At 35.3% G+C, this 23658-nt stretch overlaps 1 protein-coding gene across 3 annotated transcripts in view; it reads left to right on the forward strand.

Annotated features, from left to right (window-relative positions):
- PCSK5 (proprotein convertase subtilisin/kexin type 5) overlaps positions 1-23658 on the forward strand; it is a 405671-nt gene that overhangs the window by 141805 nt on the left and 240208 nt on the right. For all 3 annotated transcript variants that reach the window (XM_081067383.1, XM_081067381.1, XM_081067382.1), the window contains exons 6-7: positions 10127-10215; positions 14252-14424. In XM_081067383.1, coding sequence (XP_080923509.1) covers positions 10127-10215; positions 14252-14424 — 262 coding nt within the window. The remainder of the gene's footprint in view (positions 1-10126; positions 10216-14251; positions 14425-23658) is intronic.

Genomic DNA, 23658 nt, shown 5'->3' on the forward strand with positions numbered 1-23658 from the left:
AAAGTCTGAGTATTGCAGAAGGGACACCAAATTTTATAACAACAATTTTATGAATCCAAATTTTATGACAACAATTTACCTGTGTTTTTAGACAAATAAGATTATGTAAAATTCACCTATTTTAGGTCCTGACTCACATCTTCAGAAGTGTTTTGACAGTGCGTTGATGATCTGGAAACAGTCATAAACAAAGTGAAGTCAAAAATTTAAAATAATCACCTTTCTCTATCAGTCAATCATTAAGTGGATTTTGAGCAAAGCGACAGATATTTTTATTGTATTTTACAGCATATAGTATTGAATGGTATCTTTACCTGAATGTTTTCGCAAAAGCCAGTAGAAGCAGAACCATTAAATAGATTACTGGTAAATGAATATGGGCTTGCAAACTATTGCCTATTATTCAGGATTTCCAGGCCAATGGAGTTTATTGGAACTACTATATCATATTATATTTAGTTTTCTCACTATTGACTCTTTAGTGACTAATACATTCCTCAGTATGTGGTAAGTACTCAAACAAACATTTACTGAATGAATGATTCACAAAAGTTAATTAATTATGGGCCAGGACATGGAATTAGTCTCATTACATATAGTTAATTAGGTCATTGTAATAATAGTAGTCATAAATACAGAAGTACACATAAAGTTGAAATATTGTCTAGCATCCCATTCTCTTGTTTTTGCTACTTTAGAATTATTTATATGAGGTGGTTTTCAGTATGTGTTTGGAGAAGAGAAATATGTATAAAAAGAAATAGACCACAAAAAAATCAAAATTATAATTTGATACAGGTCATTATTTCTTTAATTATCTTTATAGATCTTTTTCTGGTCTCTTGGCATATACACTGAGTATATACTTCATATTTCATGCTTTAGTGAGTTCTAATGATGAAATTTTCTTTTAATTATGATGATGTGAAATTACAGGAAAACCAGTTCAAGTGTGAGGAGTAGGTTCTTTAGATTGCATACCAAGCAATTTCGCAGACACCAACCTTAAGCCAGAACTCTTGGAGCAGAAATTCTTACAACTTTTGTACATAAACCTTGATTAACATGTATCTCAATACTTGGTAATTATTTGCATAAATATTAGAACACCCCTCTCAGTGATCTTAGGTTCAATTGGTCAGTCAAAGTCGTAGAAATCGTTAGGCCATAAGTATAACTAGAAGATAGAACTATAATGTACCAGTAGAGAAACGTCCACTATATGTCTTCAGCAAGAGTGCTCACCAGTCCCAGGACTATTTTCTGCTCTTCCCCTGTCCTCCCACCCCCACCACCCAAGTGAAATGTCAGTTGTGCAAGAGTGAGCTAGTAGGTAGGTGTGAGTCATTTTGTCTTAGAAGCCCCATACTCTTAGGAACAATATTTCTTGCAATAATAGCCTATGAATATAGCTTTCAGGGCCATACACGGAAGGGTACACTCAACTTCCAGTGTCTACTCTCGGAAGTCCAAAACCAAGATTTCTCACCATGTGTTTATAAATCCTGGCCACAGACATCCCAGTTCATGGTGACATACCAACCAGGGTTCACTTTTACTGTGAGCAACGTTGCTTAGTAGCTGACATTTCAACTTTATCAGTTATCAAGTGGAACAGAGCTAGAAAGTTAAACCAAAGTAACTTTTTCACAAATGAGGAAAATGTTTTGTTAATCCTTTACTTAGAATCTTCTCCACCAGAGTTGCGAACATCACAGCTTCGATTTTTCAACTTTGTATGCCCCTTGCCTAAAAAATCCTTAGGACATAGAATGTGAATTAACTGGACTTGAGAAAGGGAGGAGGGTGGGAGGGAGGGACAGGAAGAGGGAAGGAGAAAGGGACTAATATTGTTAACTAAAATAATTCTTGGGAGGTTTTTTGATAATTTCAAGAAAATAACAGCAATTCTGACAGAGTTCATTGCTTACTTACAAAGTGAGTATTATATTTCTATTTTCTGGAATCATAGGAAGTACTTCTCCCAGTAAAGCAGACAGTTGTCCAGTGGAGAAGATGGGCATCGTGTCGTACCCTTCAATTCCAGGGAAGACTTGGATCCTCCAGGTCTACATTTATGAGCTTTTAAAAGGAAACACTTGACTCCCAGGTCACTAACAACAGACCTGAAATGAATCAGAAGGAATGACTGATTCATAGTCAAGGGGTAAGGGAGACAATTTCTCAATCTTCCATTTGTGATGGAAGATATCAGGCTGTTCCTGAATCTCCAACCACATGGGTAAAAACTAGTAGATCAAAGTTTCAAAGACTAAGCAGAACTCTCTGATAGAGGTTAGGGAGCTTGAAGAGCAGAGGTGTGGGCCTTTAATAGTCCCAGTGGGGAAGGAATAGCATCATGGAATCACTAAGGGCTGTAGACAGTAATGGGCAACTGAATTTACAGAAACAAGCTCAAATAACATGGAAAACTAATCACTAAAAGCGAAACATGAGCCAAAAAAGCATGATGGGGTAAATCTAGAGTATTAGCCAGGGAGTCAAGAAAAAGGGCCTGTTCCATCATCATGATTAGTATGGTTCATCAACAGGAACCTCGAATACCCTATTTATTGCCTTGATGTTGCTGTTGATCAAAGAGATAAGCGTAGGAAGAGAGGTGATGAGGAGGTGGTTTGATCAGGACCACACACACACACACACACACACACACACACACTCGTGCCCATCACAGATTTTACTGTACTTCATCATTCCATGTATGCAACATTATTTGAGAAAACAACAGAAGTAAGGTAAACAACTAGGTTTTCTGATAAACCAAGCTATTTCTTCTTTCCTTTAGACATGGGCTAGCATACTTAACAGTGAATTCAGTTAATAAATAGGCTATTTTCCTAGAATGGGGTGGATAGGAGGAGGAAAAAAGATGTCAAAGGTTTAGGCTGGAGAGGGTAAGGAAGAGGGAAATGGCAAAGGTAAGAAAAAACTTTTAAAGCAGTATATTGATCATTTGAGTTTTATTTATTTTGCTGTCAATTGTGTTCTGAGTGAAATATCATTTTTGAATTACAACCTCATAGAACTCATTAGGCCATAAATATAACTGTACAAATTCTTCTGAACTACCATGACGTTTTAAAAACTTAAAAAAAAAAAACAACTTATGAACTCACAGAAAGTTGCAAAAATAGTACAGGTCCCTCATACCCTTCACCTAGATTCTCCCAATGGTGACCATTTATGTAATTATACTAAAATACCATAACCAAGAAATTGGCATTAATACAATCAACAGGCCTCATTAAAATTTCACCAGCTTTTACATGCATTCATGTATGCGTCAGACTAATAATTTTAGTCCTCCAAAAGAAATAATTCTTCTGATTTTTAAAATACTTACTCATCATTTATCTAATGCTATATCTGATGCTAATTCTCAGTAGTGACCTGTTACTAATTAATTCTATCGCATATATTTTTCATTTTTTTTACTTGCCTACAACATATCTGTCATACTTTGGAGTAGTTGACAAATGCTAACTTTTATTAATTTCTTGAAATGTATTATATCTACTTCTGAAATCCAAAAGGAGGATTTACCATGTCTCTTACTAAGTATAAAAACTGTCATAGTGTAAAGTTCATGCTTAATATTCTTTCAACATTAGGCTATTAAAGGTCACTGAATGTAAGCTTACATTATTTTGTATATTTATTTATTACTGTCTTAGTCAGTTCTGGCTGCTACAGCAGAATACCATAGACTGGATAGCTTAAACAACACACATTTATTTTTCATAGTTCTGGGGCTATGAAGTCCAAGATCAAAGTACTAGCAGATTTCATTTTGGGGTGACGTCTCTCTTCCTGGCTTGTAGATAGCTACCTCCTTACTGTATTGTCACATTGCAGAAAGAAAACAAGTTCTCTCACTAAATTCTATCATGAGTGCTCTACACTCATGACCCTACCATATTTTGCCATGTATAATGTGCACCTACGTTTTTGGCCCAAACTTTCAGGAGAAAAAAACTTTCATTTAAATTATGTTTTCATTTGTTTACATTTAGGTATCTATTTTTTGTATTACAAAGGAATTTTAGCATTTAGTTTTTAACATGTTGTGGTACAAGAAATTTTATGTAACAAATAATTACAAAACACAAGAACAGATACAAGGTACAAGACATTTTATGTATGTATGTATGTATTTTATGTATGTATGTATGTATGACAATTTTTACAGTATTTAACACATCATAGAAGGCCAAGAACTCTTCATCATTGTAAGTTCAACAAAGCCAATTATCATATTCCAGGGTATTGTGTTGCATACAGATAGCATTATTGATTTCTAGAGTTACACTTTTAACTCATAAGCATAAAGAAAAGAATTAAAAACATTTATATAGATACAGAATTAGTAGCACCCTTGTATAATGTGCATCCTTATTTTTCCTTCACAAATTTGGGCACTAAAGTGTGCATTATTCACGGCAAAATATGGTAATTACCTCCCTAAGACCCCACCTCTGAATACCACCACATGGGGTTAGGGTTTCAATATATGAATTGGGGGGACTACAAACATTAAGTCCAGAGCAGTTATTTTCAATGAGTTTTCCTGAACTTCTTCCTAGCATGCAAAATGGTTTATTCAAGTAAAAATTATGTAATAAGACATCTTACACTTACCGGGGCTCTAGTAGTAGTGACAGTATCTTTAAGAGAATCAGAGAAGTGATGTATTTTTAATTCCTACAGCCACTTTATTGGATATGATACCCAATCGTTGGTCTGTATATCCTTATAATTTACATAATTGGGTTATCTTCTGGAAGTCTCAGAAAATGTGTCTTAGTAATAATTGTGAACATATGCAAGAAAGCTAAACAGGTGACTAATTTTCCAAGGGACATTATGTGGGAATTGGCTAGTAAAGTTCATAGTTAGGTGCATGTGGGTCAGAGCGTAATATAATGAGTATATTATATTGTCTCTGAAGAAAAAATACACCTGAAACACAGACTTTTCTCTGTTTTGTGGCTTTTTTATTTAATTGACATGAATATTGTTTCTGACCACCCTTGTTCTTTGGGAGAAGGGAGAAATTCCATCTTGTTTATATACATGTCAAAACACTGAGTCTAACTAAGATACAAAAATAAAAATAAAAAAAATAACTGGCACTTTACTTGGGCTAATGATCATTGTCATCTGAAGAGAGTGGGCTATTTAAATGTAGTTGAGCTAGCAATTTGGACCCCCGATTTCAGTATACTGCAATATATTATTTACCTGATATTTAAAATATATGCATCAGCAGTAGAATGATAACTTCCCTGTTTCCCCAAAATGATTCGTACATCCTAATGTGGAGCAATGTACAGAAATCTTTGCAAGAAATGTTTTTATAAGGAAATAGTCACTCTATTCTTCACTTAGGAGCAGTCACTGTACATTAATGAAGCACATGATATGTACAGGACTTTATTACATTTTAGGACTACAGAACCAAGTACTTCCATTTTGAATGATAGTCATATGGTAGAATAGATATTCTATTAAATCTTTTCTATTTCAGTACATCTAAAACTCCTGTGAGCATACTAAAGAAATTTTTAGTGCATGGTTGAGCTAATGGCACACCAAGAGTATTTCTCTGAGAAAGCTCAAATCTATAAGCTTAGGTGGTCAATAGGTAGATACTAGGTATTCGCCAGGGTGAGCAACCAATCCAAGTCAGCCTGGAGCTGGATTTTAAAAAGCCCAGTGATGTCAGGAGATTAAGACCTTGATCCAATGAGTGAGAGAATACTTCTGCATAAAACAGAATCCCTGATGCACCATATTCAGCACATTAACTATAAAATAGAAAACCTACGCACAGAGAGAACATGTTTGACTTTTCAACTTATGTAATAGATGGGGCAAGCAGATAAATAAATAGCTACCCTTTAAGTATTACTCACTGCACTCATGGGATTTGTACCTATAATTCATATTATTTATATGGCCCAAATTTTAAGTTTGATGGAACATTCCCTGGTTGGTGTATACGTAGATATGTGGTAGAAACGAATTTAAATCTTCTTTAGAACAGTGAGCTTTCCATACCAGCCTAAAAGAATTTACCCAGATAAAAGCCCAAACAGCATGACCTCCTAAATGGACAATTCACCAATCACATGGGAAAAATATCACCGTGAAATAAGCTAGCAGTTAAAAACAGAGAGTAGAATTATAGTCACACATTTTTAATTATAGTCACACTATTTAATATTATTAGATATAATACATGTGTATCAAGAAATGAATATTGAAAAGTATTTTAAGAAAGAGTATCAGAATTAACAAGGAACGTGTGAAAAATAACTTTAAAAATATGACACATGTAGTAATTGAAATGAGTAACGCAGTCAATGGATTAAATAGAGTACTCATGGCTTAAGATAGGAGAAGTGAAATACAGAACTGAGCCAATTATACAGAATGCAGTACACAGAGAGAAAGATAGGAAAGACAGAATATAAGATTAAAGATTAAGATAGTGTGAAAGGTCTAATGTGCAAGTATGTTTAATTGGGATTCTGAAGGGAGGAACTAGAGAAAAATGTAAAAGCAGTTTTCAAAGGTGCTAGCTAAGAATTCTGCTAATTTAAACATTGAACTACAGGTTTAGGAATTCCATGAAACAATTTTTTTAATTCATATATACAACTTCTTAATGAACCTGCATAATAGAAAACACAAAGAAAAGATCTGAAAAGCATTCAGAGAGAACTAGATTGCCAAGATAGCTGATTTCTCACCGGAAACAATGGGAGCCAGAGACAGTGGAGTGGAATCTTTGAAGTGCTATTAGTCTAGAATTCTATATCCACAGGAATTATTTTTCAAAACAACAGTAAAATAAAGTAATTTTCTGAGGCTACTAAAATACTTTGGGCTACCAAAATACTCCCTAAAGTTTACACTTATAGAATGTTCTTCAGAAAGAAATCGATGATTCCATAAGGAAGTATGAGCTACAAAAAGAAATAAAGCAAATAAATGCATTTGTAAATCGAAATAAACATTGACTGTTCAAAGTAGTAACAGTAATGGGTAATTTCTAGTGTTAAAAAAATCCAATAAATAACTATAATCGTGGGGAACTCATGTGTCAAGATGTGGGTAATCAGAGTTGAAATATTCTAGTCAGAATTGTTTGAAAAAGGTTGAACATTTGATGACTCTAGGCTTTGTGATATTAGGTACCCATGATCAAATAGCTAGGATAACTACTAAATAATAGAATGTATAACATTCAAGCTGATAAATTGGAAAATACACAGAAATGAACATGAATATATTAATAGATACAGTTACTGTACATGGGCTATCAAGTTAAAGAAAAAGATGGTTAACCTAGCTTGAAAAAAAACAATACATTCTATTTATAAGACATATAACTAATATGAACACATAATGTTTGAACATAAAAGGAGCAAACAGGTAAATAACTTAAATACTAACCAGATATTTTTATCTTAGATCCATAGAGTGTTACTATATATTCACAAATGGTTTGTTTCACTAGATAGATATAATAATCCTATTCTAAGTAAAACAAAAGTTTAAGAACTGCAAAGAACATTAGCAAATCCAACATTAACAATTCCACAATATAATGGACAAGCTTGATATAATGGACTTACAAAGAACAACTGGAGAAAATACATCCTTTCAAGCACATGGAACATTTAGAAAAATTGATCACATACTTAGCCATTGTTTGAATCACAAATTCAAACAGTTGCTTCATAAAAATTATATTTTATCCCAAAGTAATCAGGTCAGTGATTAATATCAAAAACAGAATTAAACACCCAAATACATTTGAAATTTTTAAATCATACTTCTAAATAATTTATAGGCCAAAGAATAAACCAGAGCAGAATTAAAAACAGAAATCTATATGGTCCAGTAGCACTTGAATTAATTAAAATAGATACAATAAAGTATAAGAAGAATAGACTCATAAAAGGAATTTGAGTAAAAATAACTCATACCATGAAGTAATATGCAGTAAGAACCTAATGAAGAATCATAAATAGATTTATGGGGAAAATTAGTAGTTTAGCTTGGGGCTCACAAATGTTTTCCCTTTTAAAAATGTATCTTTTTTCTGGTGATTAAAGTGACACAACCAGATATCAGAAGGGCAAGGTAATTATGAGTACATCAAAATTAAGTATTGTGTATGACAACCTAAAATTGCCATAAGATAGTTATGTTCCAAATAACAAATTTGGAAATGTACGAATATATGTAACAGATATGATGGGAAGGCAATAACATGAAAAGATTATTCATAAGCAAGAAATAGAAATAGCTAATAAATATTTCAAAAGATGGACATAATCAGAGGGGATAAAAATGGAAGCAACAATGAGATAACATTTTTCATGTCAGATTGGCAAAAATGAAAAAGATTGAAAACCTCATACAAGAGTTACTAGAAACCCCTCAAACATAGGGGTTTGTTCATCTTTTTCTCTATTCTTCCTATTGTCATTCAGCTTGGCTTATGGTCTTTCTTTTTTTTGTCATGCATAAAAATTTGATGTTTTGTGGTAATATTAATATTGCAGTTTTTATGGTGTTTGGTTATATTAATTTTATCTACTGTTAACAGTTTGACAATATATTCTCAGTAGTTTTTGATTCAGTAATTCCACTTCTAGGAATTTGTCCCAAGGCATAAAATTATACATATACCCAAGACTGTTCTTCATAGCCTTGTCAATATTAGTGAAAAACTGGGTAAATACATATATAGATACATATATACCATTTTGAAAGATTATGTAGTATAATACCAACCATTTAAATTATATATAGATTACTATTTACATAGAAATATATGCATGCCACTACTAAGTAGAAAAAGAATAAAATACCTCTTTTGTGTAAAGTTGTGTACCTATCAGTTGTAAGCTGTAACTTGTGTATAGTTGCACAAACAGTGGTCATATCCCATGATGAGTGTGGTCTGACGCACCTGTGCTGTAAAATAAAAAACACTACCATGCAATTTGGGGGCCTGGGTTTTAGTCACTTTTTTGCTGCTTTCGACAGATCTCTTTACAAATCAGAGCCTGCTTATGTGCCCTCATCTCTAAAAATGAGGGAAGGGAGGTGGGCGTTGGACTTCAGTGGCAATGACAAATACACCATAATGGTTGTCACACCCCTCTTCTGCAGGCAGGGCAGTCATTAGTCATCAGTCTTAGCATTCTTTCTGTGGGCTCAGCCAAACCTTAGAATTATTTTCAGCACACTGGTTTAGACCACCATTTCTAGGCAGATTGTCCGTTACACTTGAACGTTCTTTTCAATCTTCAGCTACAACATTTTTCTGACCAGGGAACAAAGTTATTGTAATGAGAAATAACAGGGAATATCTTTCAGAAACAAAGTTGGTTTTTTTTCTTGTTAGCCCTACATTTTAAAAAAGCAGTAAAAAGTGGAAATAACTTTTCATAATATATTTTATGCAATAAGATATTTCAACACGTCATTGATATAAAACAATTATTAATGGGATATTTCATGTTTTTTTCCATATAAAAATCTTTGAAATCCAGTGTGTACTTAACAGCAATCCCATTTTAGATGATAAATTTCCATTGGAGATGCTTGATCTACATTTAAATTTACAGTTTAAGAAGTAGAGTCTCATACCAACATTTAAAAATTTTCTAATAATTGAATTGAGTACCAGTTTTTGAATTTAATTTAAAGTGCCTTAAATTAAAAATTAAGATGAAGTTACACTAGCCACATTCCAAGTACCCAATAGCCATATGTGGCTGGTGGTTATCATATTGGACAGCAGTGGTTTAGAGAATACAGAGAAGCATTCAATTCGATTTTAGCCGTCAAGGAGATTTTCCAGTTGGGACAGCAAGATGTCAAAAATGAATGTATCGAGAATATAATCCAAAACAATATAATTAAGTGCTAAAAATTGGACAGACTAAGTGTTACTTCGATAGGAAAAAAACTCAGCTTGATACATTCTTCACCACTTTGAAGTCTGAGTGGTGGCAATGATGTGTTGAGTTTGTGTGAATGGAGTGTCTTACTTTAGAAAGTGTGTGTGTTCTCCCTGCAGGCATGGGACCCGCTGTGCTGGAGAAGTGGCAGCCGCAGCAAACAACTCTCACTGCACAGTCGGAATTGCTTTCAACGCCAAGATCGGAGGTATGGGAAACAAATTTACATGGACATAGAAATGAGCCAAGAGCTCTTGTGCTAACTGGTTTTCAGTACCTTTTTGAACTAAAGACAGGCATGTGTTTGCATGAGTGTTCAACTATTGCTGACAGCAAAATGACCATGTTAACATGTTATCAAATACAGTTAGAGGTTTCAGAAGCAGGACTCCAACGTGTTCCAAACACAAACATTTCTTTCTTTAAACAGGCATGTAAAAAGATTGTCCAATACTGAAAATGGGGTCATTGACATACCAAACTATATAATTGGTGATTGGGTCAGAAAGAACTAATAATAAAACATTAGGCTGTAATATCCCTATGGAAAGAAGTATTTTGAAATTCTGTTAAAGCAGAATTTACAAAAAGTTTCTTTTAACTGCAATTAAAATGGTAAATGGTAAAAGCTCCTTTTGTAGTCCCATAATGTAGTAATAATACCAAATTATGTATCTATAGCTACACATGCACAAACTCAAATATACATAAGCTTACTACTTACTACAAGGACGCAAACACGGCCATTTAAATCCAGGTATTAATAAAAACAAACTCTTACTTTCCTATTTGTACTCATCTTTATTACTATAGCCTATTGCCATGGCTACATAAAATGGGAAGACATTGTAAGAGATGGTAACAGATCCTAGTGACTTTGGAGATGTCCCCTAGGGCCTCTTAATGGGTGTCATATGATGAATGAAGTTCCAGGAACCAGGATGACATCCTTGTTTCCAATACACTATTTGTTTCCAAATGGTAAATAGAGTTGGATCTAAATAATAAAAATGACAGTCCTTTCTAGGATAAATGCAGAGGTCTTGTAACATGAAATATTTGGGATCTTTAATAATGATGCTAAGAAAAGATTTTCTGAGACTACCTTAAATGTCAGCCCTCAGGAAATTTGACCTCTTTCTCTCCTTTATTTCCTGAATTCCCTGAATTTCCTTTACTCCCTGAATTCTTACTGTATGGTAGCTTATTAAGCAGTAATTAGCTGTACTTTGAGAGCATCTGCTATCAAAGGGAAGGTTTATGGAGGAGCTAAGGAAAGGAAGAGATACTTTTCCCTGAAGAATCATAAGGGTGCCAGAGGCCCCTGCTCTTTTCAAGAAAATCACATGACTATGATGGCTTCGCAGTCAATCCTTCCTGCTGACCAGGACACAGAGTCTCTCACGTACACAGACACACATCCATGTCCCTGTCATTTCTCTCCAGTGCAAACCCAGCACTCACTGACCTTGAGGGAATGAAGAGATAAACATATAAACCTCACTGTGGGGACAGAGCCCCAGAGAGCAGTTTCCAGGCTCTCGGCCTCACATAGAAAGGTGCTGGCTCTGGTGGTGAATGGCCATCAACTGTGATTGGATGGCCATCAGCTGTGGCTAGTTGGCCGTCAGCTGTAACCAGTGAGCCATTGGCCACTAATATAACTGCCGTGGCTACGCTAGCAGAAAAATGGGGGGCTAGCAAGAAGATGGTGGCTGAGCCTGCAAACGGAATAGTGAGGGTTGCGAAGAACAGTGTGGCTCCTGCTTCCTGTGTCTCCAACCCAGCCACCAGCGAGAATATAGTGGAGGCTGAGCTAGCAAGCAGTGGAGTGTGGATTGCGGATTGCAGAGAGGCAAATTGCAGCTAGCAGGTGAGGTTGGTTGGCAGAGAGAAGTGGACGGCAGGTTGCAGATAGTGTGGCTCCTGCTTCCTGTGTCTCCAACCCAGCCACCAGCAAGAATATAGTGGTATGATGGCTCCATGGCTGTTCCTTTTCCACCTCTCCGTGTCCTGCATTCTTATGTGGGGAGCGGGAGTTGAGACCCCGCAGGCCACCCCACACAACACTCACAGATACTCGTAAGCTGTTGGCTGACCTAGCTGAGCAGGAGCTCAGTAAAAAAATGAATGTATGGCAACAATTCACAAATGTTTCATCATCTAAAAACAAGAACGTTCTGAATTATAAATTTAATCTTTTAAACCCAAGGAATGAAGGCTTGCACTTAAATGAAGAAAAAGCAATCTTTCATCTTTTAAATTTGAGGAAACAAAATTCTTATTTGTCACTGTTTGATCAAAAATTAATATTACATTCTACCTATGATTTTATCAAGCATGTGTGTGTGTGTACATATGAATTATACGATGTAAAAACTGAATTCAGGTTTTGTGTAGATATTCCTGCATATTGGCAGTTAGAGATACTAGTTTGTCCAAAGTTTATTTCAGACCTCCCAGTATAAGTAAAAGAGTTTCATTTTATGCTTTTAAATAGAAAGTAAGATTAGAAAGTAAAAATCTTTGGTAAAAATGATGCAAGCGAGTTTTGAATATTTATGTCAAATGAAAACAAACCAATGGATGCTTAGGACACAGTACATTCAGAGCAGCATACTCCCGCAGAAACTTCGGACAAACTTTCTAAACACAATTTCTGTTTCGTAATTTTTTTTAAAATTTTTATTTAACAAAAAATTCTTTGGAACACCTGTTCTTTTTTTTTTTTTCAATTGCAGTTGACATTCCATATTACTTTATATTCGTTTCAGTTATACAGCATAGTGGTTAGACATTTATATCATTTACGAAATGATCCCCCCAGTAAATCTGGCACCATACGTAGCTATTACAATATTATTGACTATATTCCCATCCTTTGTTCTCCATGTAACCTGTTTACATACATCTCCTTTAAACATCCAAAAGTCTGGAGGAAACGACTGTCAGGAGGTGAAACAACCAAATGCAATGTCGTTAGGGATACTTTGGGGAAATTTAATGTTGATAATGTTAATTATTTCCATGATTTTTATAAAAATATTAAAGGATATAGTATCATACCTATCATGTAACTTAAAATTGGTCAGACCAATATTTATATTTTTAGATGAAGAAAATGTGGCAAAATGTTAACAGTTGTTGAGTACGGGCTATATCAGTATTCATTGCCATTCTGTTTTTCTGTTTGTGAGTTTTATAGTTAAAAGTTAAGCACTTTTTAAAGCACAAAGAAGATACGGGTTCTTGAAGAATATTTTTATTTCTATCAGAAGTCCCACCTCAAACCACATAGTATCTAAAGCTACCCAATTTTGATTTTATTTTTTAATCCCTGTTTACTGGTAATTAATAAAAACTTGAAATCCTACTAGATAACAGTGTTTTCCAAAAGAGTGAATTCGAGCTACAGAAATGTATTTTGAAAATAATACAATGCTTGGTGATAGTATTTAGCTTAAGCTGAATGAGTTAACGTTTATTTAACATTTGGTTGTTGTACATCTCAAAATAAATAGGAAAAAAAGGAAAGCTGAGCAGTTGATATGTAATTTATTTTTGAGTATCTGTGTCTATTTTTGCAAATTATGGTTAATAATAAATTCCTATCTGTCTGGTGGGAATATACTTAAATGAAGATTAATGACTAAACATTGCTAAAACCCTTTGAGAATTATTTGATGTGTTACATGCACAGAGAGCATTCTCATTTATTATTGGACTTATAAATAACTTGGCAAAGAAGTAATGTATTAAGTTCACATCAGTCTTACAGATTAGAAGACAACCATTAAATATGGAGGAAATTAGACCAACCTAACTTGGCAGCTTTCCAAGTTTTGTAAGACTGTTAAGGTCAGAATGTTTTATATCAATTATGAACACAAGCGATCTAATGAAGAGAAATTTAGGGGAGATGGATTGCTTGAGGCTCTCTGTCAACTGTTCACTTAAGACAGGGATAAAGAGAGGGGAGAGATTGTGGAAACTTAGAAAAAGAGAACAATGGATGAAAAAGATTTTAAAGAAGTTTTGCCCTTTTACATGCAACGTAACTTTCTTTCTCCCCAAGAAAGCTTCAGAAAAGTCTGCATTGTATTTTTCTGGAGGAAATATGCTCACTTAAGTTTGATTAAGTTTATTCTTTTCCCAAAAAATACTGTAACTGCAGTAAGTCTTGAGTTGTTTGGGCATCAGATAAGTGAAGCCTGTAATGAAGCTACCTCCCTTCTGTCTTGAAGGAGTTCGGATGCTGGATGGAGACGTCACAGACATGGTCGAAGCAAAATCAGTTAGCTTCAACCCTCAGCATGTGCACATCTACAGTGCGAGCTGGGGCCCAGATGATGATGGCAAGACTGTGGATGGACCAGCTCCACTCACTCGGCAAGCCTTTGAAAATGGCGTCAGAATGGTAGGTTTCAAAAGCATCTCGGCTCATGCTGTGTCGATCGATGATGATTCTCATGCAGCCATCTATGAAACTGTGGATCCCAGTGCTCCAGGAATAGGTGGAACTCACTGGCTGAGCCAGGAGATTGGTTAATTGAAAGAGATGCTGAACCTTTGGGATTAGATGCTGTATTTGTTCTGCAAATGCTAACTAAATGCTAGAGAGTTTCCCCTGACAAGAACAGAGGTATATTTGGATGCTTATATTTGTTCATAGGAAATACATTCATTCATACGTTAACCTTGCATTTGGAGAAATGTATTCTCAGGACTGTGAGATTCAGGAGAAGTAGAGATACTGAAACTCTCCACTTGGTGTTGGTAGATCATCCAGCAATGTCCGTCTGGACATCTGTCTTTGGAGTTCCTTCCCTAGTTCCACCTATGTCGTAGGACAATATTATCTTTATGCTGGCTCCCACATTCCCTAACCAGGCAGCTTAACTTGTGATTTCACTTGATTTCCTTGATTTCACTAAAAAGTTCATGACTACTCCCCCAAAACTGACCACATAATCTAATGCTAAGACGTCTGTTTCAAATTACAGATATTTTTTTTAAATTAAAGTTTATTGGGGTGACATTGGTTAGTAAAGTTACATAGGTTTCAGGTGTACAATTCTGTAATACATCATCTATATATCACGTTGTGTGTTCACCACCCAGAGTCAGTTCTCCTTCCACCACTATATATTTGATCCCTTTTACCCTCATCTATCCCCCCTCCCCTCTTACCCTCTGGTAATTACAGATATTTTTTAAATCCTGCCTTATTGTAATTCAATAAAAATTATTGAATTAAATATAAAATAAGGATGCTGTATGCTTGTAATTATGAAAGCTTACTTTACCATCAAGCCTCAGTTCAAATATCATCTCTTCCCAGAAGCCCTCTTGCTGCTCAAACTAAAATTAAGTATGAGACAGTCCTACCATGTACACTCTATACTTTACATTCTCACTGGTTTTACATATAGTCTTTCTCATAATTGTGCTTTATATCAGAGTTAGTTCTGTGTGTCTCTTCCTCACTAAATTTGAAGTTCCTAGAGAGCAGAGCTTGTGTTCCTCCCATCTTTATGGGCTTTGCAAAACCTATAGAGTACATTGGACTCTAATGAATACTCAGTCAACGTTTGTTGAATTTAATTTGCCACGAATTATGCTAACCACAGGGTTGTTATATATTAGCCCAGATTTTGGAGCGTAATGCATGCAGTTGATTCATGTAACGTTGCTGCTGGTGTACCAATAGTAATGATTCTTTCACCTTTGTGGGATTAATGTTAGGGTTTTAATCAGAAGACTGAGCTAAGTTGTCACCTGATTACTCTGATATAGCCTGGAGGGAAAGCTTATACACTTGTTATGTATATACTTCTAACTAAAAGATAGTTCAGGTTTGGTTAAGACATACTTTCTAGCTCTGTCAATTTTCAGCTACATTAGAGCCCTTTTGAGCTATAGGATAATGTTTTAAATCGTTGCCTAGTATTTTCCTTTCAAGGTATCTGAACACCAAATGAATACACTCTTAAGTAATCTGGTGATTTCATTACCAAAGCTCTGAACTATTCTCTCCCTGTGTGCCATCAACAGAATGGTCATTCAAGCTAAATAAATAGAGCTTAGTTCATATTTGGTTTTCAAATTGTATGTGTATGGCTCTTAATATAATAAAAGCAGTCTTGAATTTCTCATGAATAAAATACTTATATTAGTAATGCACATGATCTCATGAGTGTACTTATAGAGAGAGTATGCCCGTACGTAATAGTTGTCATTGAATCAGATGATATGGACCCATGGTTTTCAAATTTTTTCTAGCTAGGGAATCTTTCATGCAATTGAAATCTTAACTGGAAGTTCAATGTGCGAAACAAATAATAAAAGGGGTATTTTGGTTAAAGGAAGCAAGGGTTACTATTAGAAACAAGTTCATCTGAGAAAGCTGTTCAAACTTACAGGAAGATAATATTTAGAAATAAATAATTTTGAGAAAATTTACTCCAAACTCATTATTAATTACAAAAGTAACCCAGGCTTATTATAATAAATCATACTATAAAATGAAATTAAAAATACATTTTCCACCCAACTAGATAACCATTGTTAAGAGGATGAACTACATCTTTCCATGTTCTTATGCACATTTCACATACAAATGGGGATCATATACCTCTGCACGTTGCTGTTTTCACCTCACAGTGTATCATGGACATCCTTCCAGGGCAATCCATAAAGACAGAACTCACTTATTCTAATGTTTCAAAATTTTTGGAGTGTGGAGATACCATAAGTTATTCAGTATTTCACTGAGGATCTTTCAAGGTTTTAATCCAGAAATAAAAGGAGTTTAGTTTTGAAAGAAACCCTTTACATTTAGAGTTAAGGTAGTAACAACAGCACAAAACTCTTAAAAACAACAAATTATTCTCTAGTTCCTAGCATTGCACATCCAATTAGGGAAAAGCAGCAGTGACCCATTTAAATGTGATGAAATCAACAGGATAGGGTTTTTATGTGTTTAATGCATAGTCTTCAGACTTATGTTCGAGGTGAGTCCAGGATCTGTCATTTACTGCTCTCTGACCTGATATAGATCAAGTTACCTCTCTGCTTCCATTTCCTCATCTATGGTAGGGTGATAATAGTACTTACTTACCAGGATATTATGAGTGTTAAATGAAGTGATAATGCGTGAAAAGCAATTGACACAATACCTGGATACAATAATAGGTGCTCAAGAAAAGAAAACTCTCTTCTCTCTCTCTCTCTCTCTCTCTCTCTCTCTCTCTCTCTCTCTCTCTCTCTCTCTCTCTCTCTCTCTCTCTCTCTTTCTCTCTCTCAACATGTCCTTCCAAAACACTTCATATTTCTCCTCAGTCCCCTATCCCTCTCTCCTCTACCCTTTCCACCCTGTACGGCTCTAGATAATTCCATTGAGTTACCTGTAGTGGTAGATTAAAAATAATGTGGTAAAAGTCTGTGTAGACTTTCTGAGTTCTGTAATGCCATTTACTTTGTTCTCCCTAAATCTTTACTCATCTTTAATCACTTGCCTTTAGAAGCACATCTTCAATTTCATTGAGATAACCTCCCAATATCCAAATTCATTTCTGTTATCCATGTTTGGATACATACATGTATCCAAATGAATGGAGCCATACATGATTAAAGGCCAATCGTGAAGAAATATGGAAAGAATGTTCTGTGCAGAAGGAACAGCAAGAGCAAATCACCCTGGATGGAAAATGGTGTACATGTCCTCACAGCACCGAATGCTAATTTGGGCTTTGGGAGCAACATGAACAGAAAGCAGGCAGTAAGAGATGGGTTGGAGCAGTAGAAAGGGGCCAGATCAGCAGGGCTTCCTAAACCTTGGAGGCTGTTCGCATTTTATTCTGTTACAGAAAACCACTGGAGGTTTTCAGCAGAATAGTGGCCTGATGAGATACACAATTTTAAAAGATGACTGCTGTGGAGAGAATGAACTGTATGTGGGATGAGGGATGAGAAGGCACAAGTGGAAGATTGAAATGGTCCAGCAAAAAGTTGATAATGAGTTGGACTAGGGTGGCAGCAATCTCGAGACAACAAGAGAGATCAGTGGTAACAGAGAGAAGCAAAAGTATCAAAGAAGATTTTCACACAGGAAATAAATAAATTTTGCTCGGGGAGTCCAATATTATTGCACCCATTCCTTCTGCTTGCTAATCAAAAAACATAGCTAGCATTGGATTTCAGAATGCTCCCTATTTGTTTACTGTAAGATAAGCATTTGGCTCAGTAGAATGTAACACTGTTTTCCAAGACTTTAACAAAATCAGAATTGATTCCATTTATAGCCTCTTTAGAATTAATGTACTCAAATTGCATTAGAGAAACTATGTTGAACAAACCATGTCACAGTTGACAACTTGCTCTTTCTCCCAAAGATTGCATTTAATTTGATGCTGAGGAGCTACAAAATAAAATGCAAGAATTAGAGGTGTATAATTTGGGCTGCGTGCAATTCCTAATAATATTAATGATGAGGCAGCAGCAACAACATTTAACATTTGGCAGTCTGCTATACTATACTATCCTATACTGCTATACTATAGTCACTCTGCTAAGCCCTAAAATAGATAACTTTTAATCTTCACAATGATCTCATAAGATAGATACTGTTCTCCCCAATTTTACAGAAAATAGGTATTCAGCATAGCTAAAGAAGTCAGAACATGGGTCTTAAAGAAATCTAGTAAGTCATTTTACATGTTGTCATTGCTATGTTATTTCTCACATCTGACCTTTTCTCTTCATCTGCGACTGACCGTATACTCTCGCTTTTCTCCTGTTACTATGGTGAATTAATTATGTACTTCCTTCGTCTACCTCCTTCATTTCTTCACTGGATGCCATCCTTTCTCACCGCATCAAAGATAGGGCTTAATCAATTCTCTTCCGTCATCATCAAAATTTTCCTCTCGATTGTATTATTCCCATCCACATATGTTCATACTGTTAAACTCCGATCTCAAAAGAGAGAGAGGAGACTCCCGCTCGTCTCCTTGAATCCTTTCAATTCTGACCTCATTTCTCTTTTTCCCTTTACAACAAAATTCCTTGAAACCGTTGTTGATACTTGCCCTCACAAGCTCTCTTTTTTCTGTTATCTCTTGATGCGATTACATCAGGACTCTGGCCCACCACTCCACTGAAGCTGTTCTTGTCAAGGTCACAGTGACCTCCTTATGTGAAACCCAGTGCACTTGTCTGAACTCTGTTAACAATATTTGCTAACAAGGATGCCTGCCTGGTTCTTCCCATCCACAGTATAGCACGCACATCCTCCCAACTCATCAGAGTCCCTTCTTGCCAATTATTATCCCTCCCTTTATTATATTTACTTATCTTGTTGATTGATTTTCTTCTCCAGAAAGGCCCAGAATTTGACGGTTTTGGTCTCTATGTATTCCAAGTACCCAAAACAGTGTCTGTTTAGTGAATGAGTGAACAAATGTATGAATGAGTGTGTGAATGACTTCCATGCCAGTTTGCTACATAAACTGAATAAATTTAGTAAGGGGCATACTTGCATTGTTTCTGATTAATAGTTTGGAAATGAGTTATTAGCATGCATGGTATTGTTTGGTGATTAATATACCCAGACTAAATTCAGACTCTCCAGTGTGTTCTAATACTTTCTTACCATGTTCAAGTTAATTAGCCTCTCTGAGGATCAGTTTGTTCCTCTATAAAATGGACCTAAATGTCGTAATTACTTTTTAGGACTGTTGTGTGGATTATATGACTACAGCCTGTAAAATACGAAGCACAGTTCCTGGAACATAGTAAAGTCTCTCACCATATTACAAATCTGTCATTATCACCACTGAAAAGGCAATGGTAATAAAAGTAAAATACTGACCAATCATATAAAATACTATAAAAAGTCTTGATTGTTCAAAATCTCTGGGTTTAATCAATTCCATATTGCCGAATGATCCTTAGGGAAGGTAAATATATAATGTTGAGGAATGGCCAAAATAAATGGGACAAAATATCCAAGAGGGTATTTTTTTTAAGTTTATTCCATAACACACTAATTAATAAAATGCTTTTTAAAAGGTGGGGGGGGAACAAAGGATTTTGCTGTCAAATATGTTTGAGAAACACCACTTATTATATGCTCCCTTTGGCAATTTAATAGTATGTTAAAGGCTCTGAGAACTCCTGCAGTAAAAATATGTGTTTAACTTTATTTAATCAATGTTTTAAACTTGAACCACACAGAAGCTTTTATTTTCATGACTTTGAATTTCTGTTTAATTTAATTTTAAATACTTTGGAGCTACTTTATGAAAATCCAGTTAAACGTTCTTACCTGTAGATTCACAACGTTAGAACTAGAAATAATTTTAGTGGTTGAGTCGCTTTTACCAACCTTTCTTTGGGTATTTATTTACTTGTGAGTGTTACTACCATTCACCCATTCTCTCTTCTTAGAAATTGTGATTTCTGCTTTTCCTCATTCCAGTTATCCAATAAGTCTTTTTTTACTACTTTCCAAAATCTATGGAATCTGCCATTTTTTCCTCACAGTTAGAGCCAGCTTCTCTCATATAGACTTCAGCAGTAGCATGCTTCCAAAATGTCCATCCTCCCAGCTTGAGCTGCAACTTTGAAATCAGCATGAACACTACAGCCAAAGAAGCATTCTTATATGTAAGTCTTGTCATTTTGTCTTCTCTTCAAAACACATCACTGTTCCCTGAGACCAGCAAGGAACATTCTAAGCCTCTTAGGAGGGAACATAGGTGTCTCACAATTTTGCCAGGGGTCTCAGAATCAAAATCTTACATATCATCTTAGGAAAAGACAGTTTAAAAGTTGCTTTCATTCAGACTGACACAATTCCACTTACCATGGTGATTCTTTGGCCTGGCTCCTTGGTATGCGATTTTCCTTAGGGGAAACTTTTGGCCTCATCTCCCCATGCAGTTCTAAATAGAAAACTGATTTTATAAAATGAGTGAGTCAGTTGACAGTGTTTCAGATATAGGTGACCCAAGGTTTGGTGTCAGAATAAGAAGGTAATTGCCAAAAGTTTTATTTGACAGATTTCTTTATTCATTCATTTGTGATTGTATTCAGGAGACCTTCACTGGGTGATTATAATATTCCAGGCACTTTGCTGGGTGGCAGTGAAAGATGAATAATACTCAGCACTTGCCTTTGGGGAGCTCACCATATATTGATGAATAAATGTTCTAAATGAAGTGCAAGCAAACTCCCAAAGTCCTTTCAGAGAATAGAATTTGATAAACAATAAGAAGGACAGACTAAGCAGCACACAAGTTATTGTGTGCAGTCTAGTTGCCTTGCAGTCATCGTTTTTGCTCCATTTGAGTTATTAGATTTTAATAATACTTGGTGCATTTGATATTCAGCAGCAGGCATCTAATGCACTGATAGCATTTCACAATTTTTTCACAAGTGTGTTTAATAATATCCTTTAGAAAACGAGATTATAAAAAACTTGGAATCAAATCTTATCCTTTTCCCATCAGAAAACCCTATATTAAAATTATCAGTACACCCCTTATTATTTTACTCAAGAACTATTTGTTAAGTACCCACTACATAACACGCAATGGTTTGGTGTTTATCTTAATCTTTATTTGGAGAAATCATGTACCTCATTGAGATATTGTAGCAACGCAACTTACAGATTCTGCTTTGCCATTTTATGTACAAGTAAACTTTCAATTTCAGGTCATTTTTCTTAGAGCTGTTTAAGCTTTGATAGTAAAGCATTCAAATGAATTCTATACAGACCAACGTCAAGGATGTGGAACAAAAAGAGGTGAAATCAGAATCACTGGCCCCTAATCTCCTTGTCGGAACTGTGTCCTTTATCCTATTTTTCACTCTGCTCTTCTATTTAGGGCTCCAGATGGAAACAGAGCATTTGATGAATATCTATTGGCACATCCCTGGCTGTTGAGTCTCTGATCATCATCAATTTCCTTTCAATTTACCAGATTTTACAACTAATTGGATATTTGGAATATTTGCTGAAAGCACAAGGTTGCTTTACAATCACACATTGTCTCTTACACACACATACACACACACATATTTCTTCACCCTTAAATTAAAGGCATATGTTCACCAGGAAGGGAGAGAAGGGATATAATGAGCTTGTATATTAAAAGCAGTAATAATAATCATAATAAAATTAACCAATTCCACTTGGGAGGGATGTGTTTTTATCTGATATACACCCAGCTGTAGCAGAATTGGTACCAGTTTGCATTTTAATAAATGACAGATTGCTGTTAAATTAGTTGGCAAATGTTGTAAAACTTTGGAATGATATATGGGTAGGCAAAGATAAACAAGGGAGCTTATTTAATATTGGTTCCACTTAATGAAAATTGACTTTCACCGAGGTTTGTTTTAAAAATCCTCTCTTAGGATCTAACAATATGGTGATGGAACACTCTGTCTTTAGAGTTTTAACAAAGCTATGAAGTGATTTGTCAAGTGGACCTAATATAAGATTATCCATTTTGGAAACAAAGAAATGTCATAAATGCATATGCAGTTTCACATTCTATAATGTTCACAAAGATGTCTGCTATCCAAGTATTAGATTTAGATTACTGTGTTACTGTGAATTGCGATGCATTTTTATGGGATCACAAATCTATTCTAGCCTTGTGTAGGTGCAAATGTCAAATATTTATTGTCATCTTTTTTCTTGATTTTAGTTTAGAGATTCATTCTTAACTCTACAAATAGTTTACACTAACTTTTGCAAATTCCATTCTAAATCCCTCTGTTCTAACTCATGGATTAGCCAGATATCAGTAGCAGTCCTCTTTTCTTTTAGTTTGTTTTGTTCTATTTATAATGACAATGGGGCCACCTGAGGAGTAAGTGAAGTCCTTATCACAGGAGTCCTTCTAGTAGAGACTGAATGCCTCCGTTAGAGGGAAGATACAAAATCAGACAGAAGTTGGATTAGGTCAAGTTAAGGTCCATACCAATCCTGAGTTTCTGTGATTCTGAACATAGATTTGAGAAAGTTGATGGGGGTGACAGACAGATCAATTTTCTACAACAAAACATGGCAGTAACCGGAAAAGAAAGGCCGCTGTGTAATAAACAAGGATAAATTAAACTGAATTGATAGTATCAAGGGATTTAGAAGTATATATGACTTTTATAGCAGATTTTTTTTTTCACTTAACCTGAGCCTACATTCCTCATCTTTAAGATGAAAACAATCAAACTTAATATTCAGGATTGTATGCATGATTTTTAATTTGGATAGCCACTTGAGTTAAGCATAGGGATGATCCTCACAGGATCTATCTCAGTCTACAGGTTTGGAAACTAACTCTTGGCAAATTAGGTAACCTGGCCTTTAGGAAGCATGACTGGTTCCGATGAGTTTCTTTCTTCTTCCAAGCCTGAGCTCTTCACCACCGCACTCTGTGATATTGGCTCCTGTCAGGTATATCATATGGATGTGTCTGTGCAGTTTTCAGTCAATGGTAGCTGTAATTCCTGCCATGAAAGTGAACACTGCAACAGAGACCTCTCTCTTCTCTGAACTCCTGAAGAATTTATCATCCAGACAACTGACTTGGCATATTCTGAACTTCTGAACTTCACTGTAGTGTCTTCTTCTCTTCAT

Source organism: Rhinolophus hipposideros (genome assembly GCF_964194185.1).
Source record: "Rhinolophus hipposideros genome assembly, chromosome: 11".
Lineage (NCBI taxonomy): Eukaryota > Metazoa > Chordata > Mammalia > Chiroptera > Rhinolophidae > Rhinolophus > Rhinolophus hipposideros.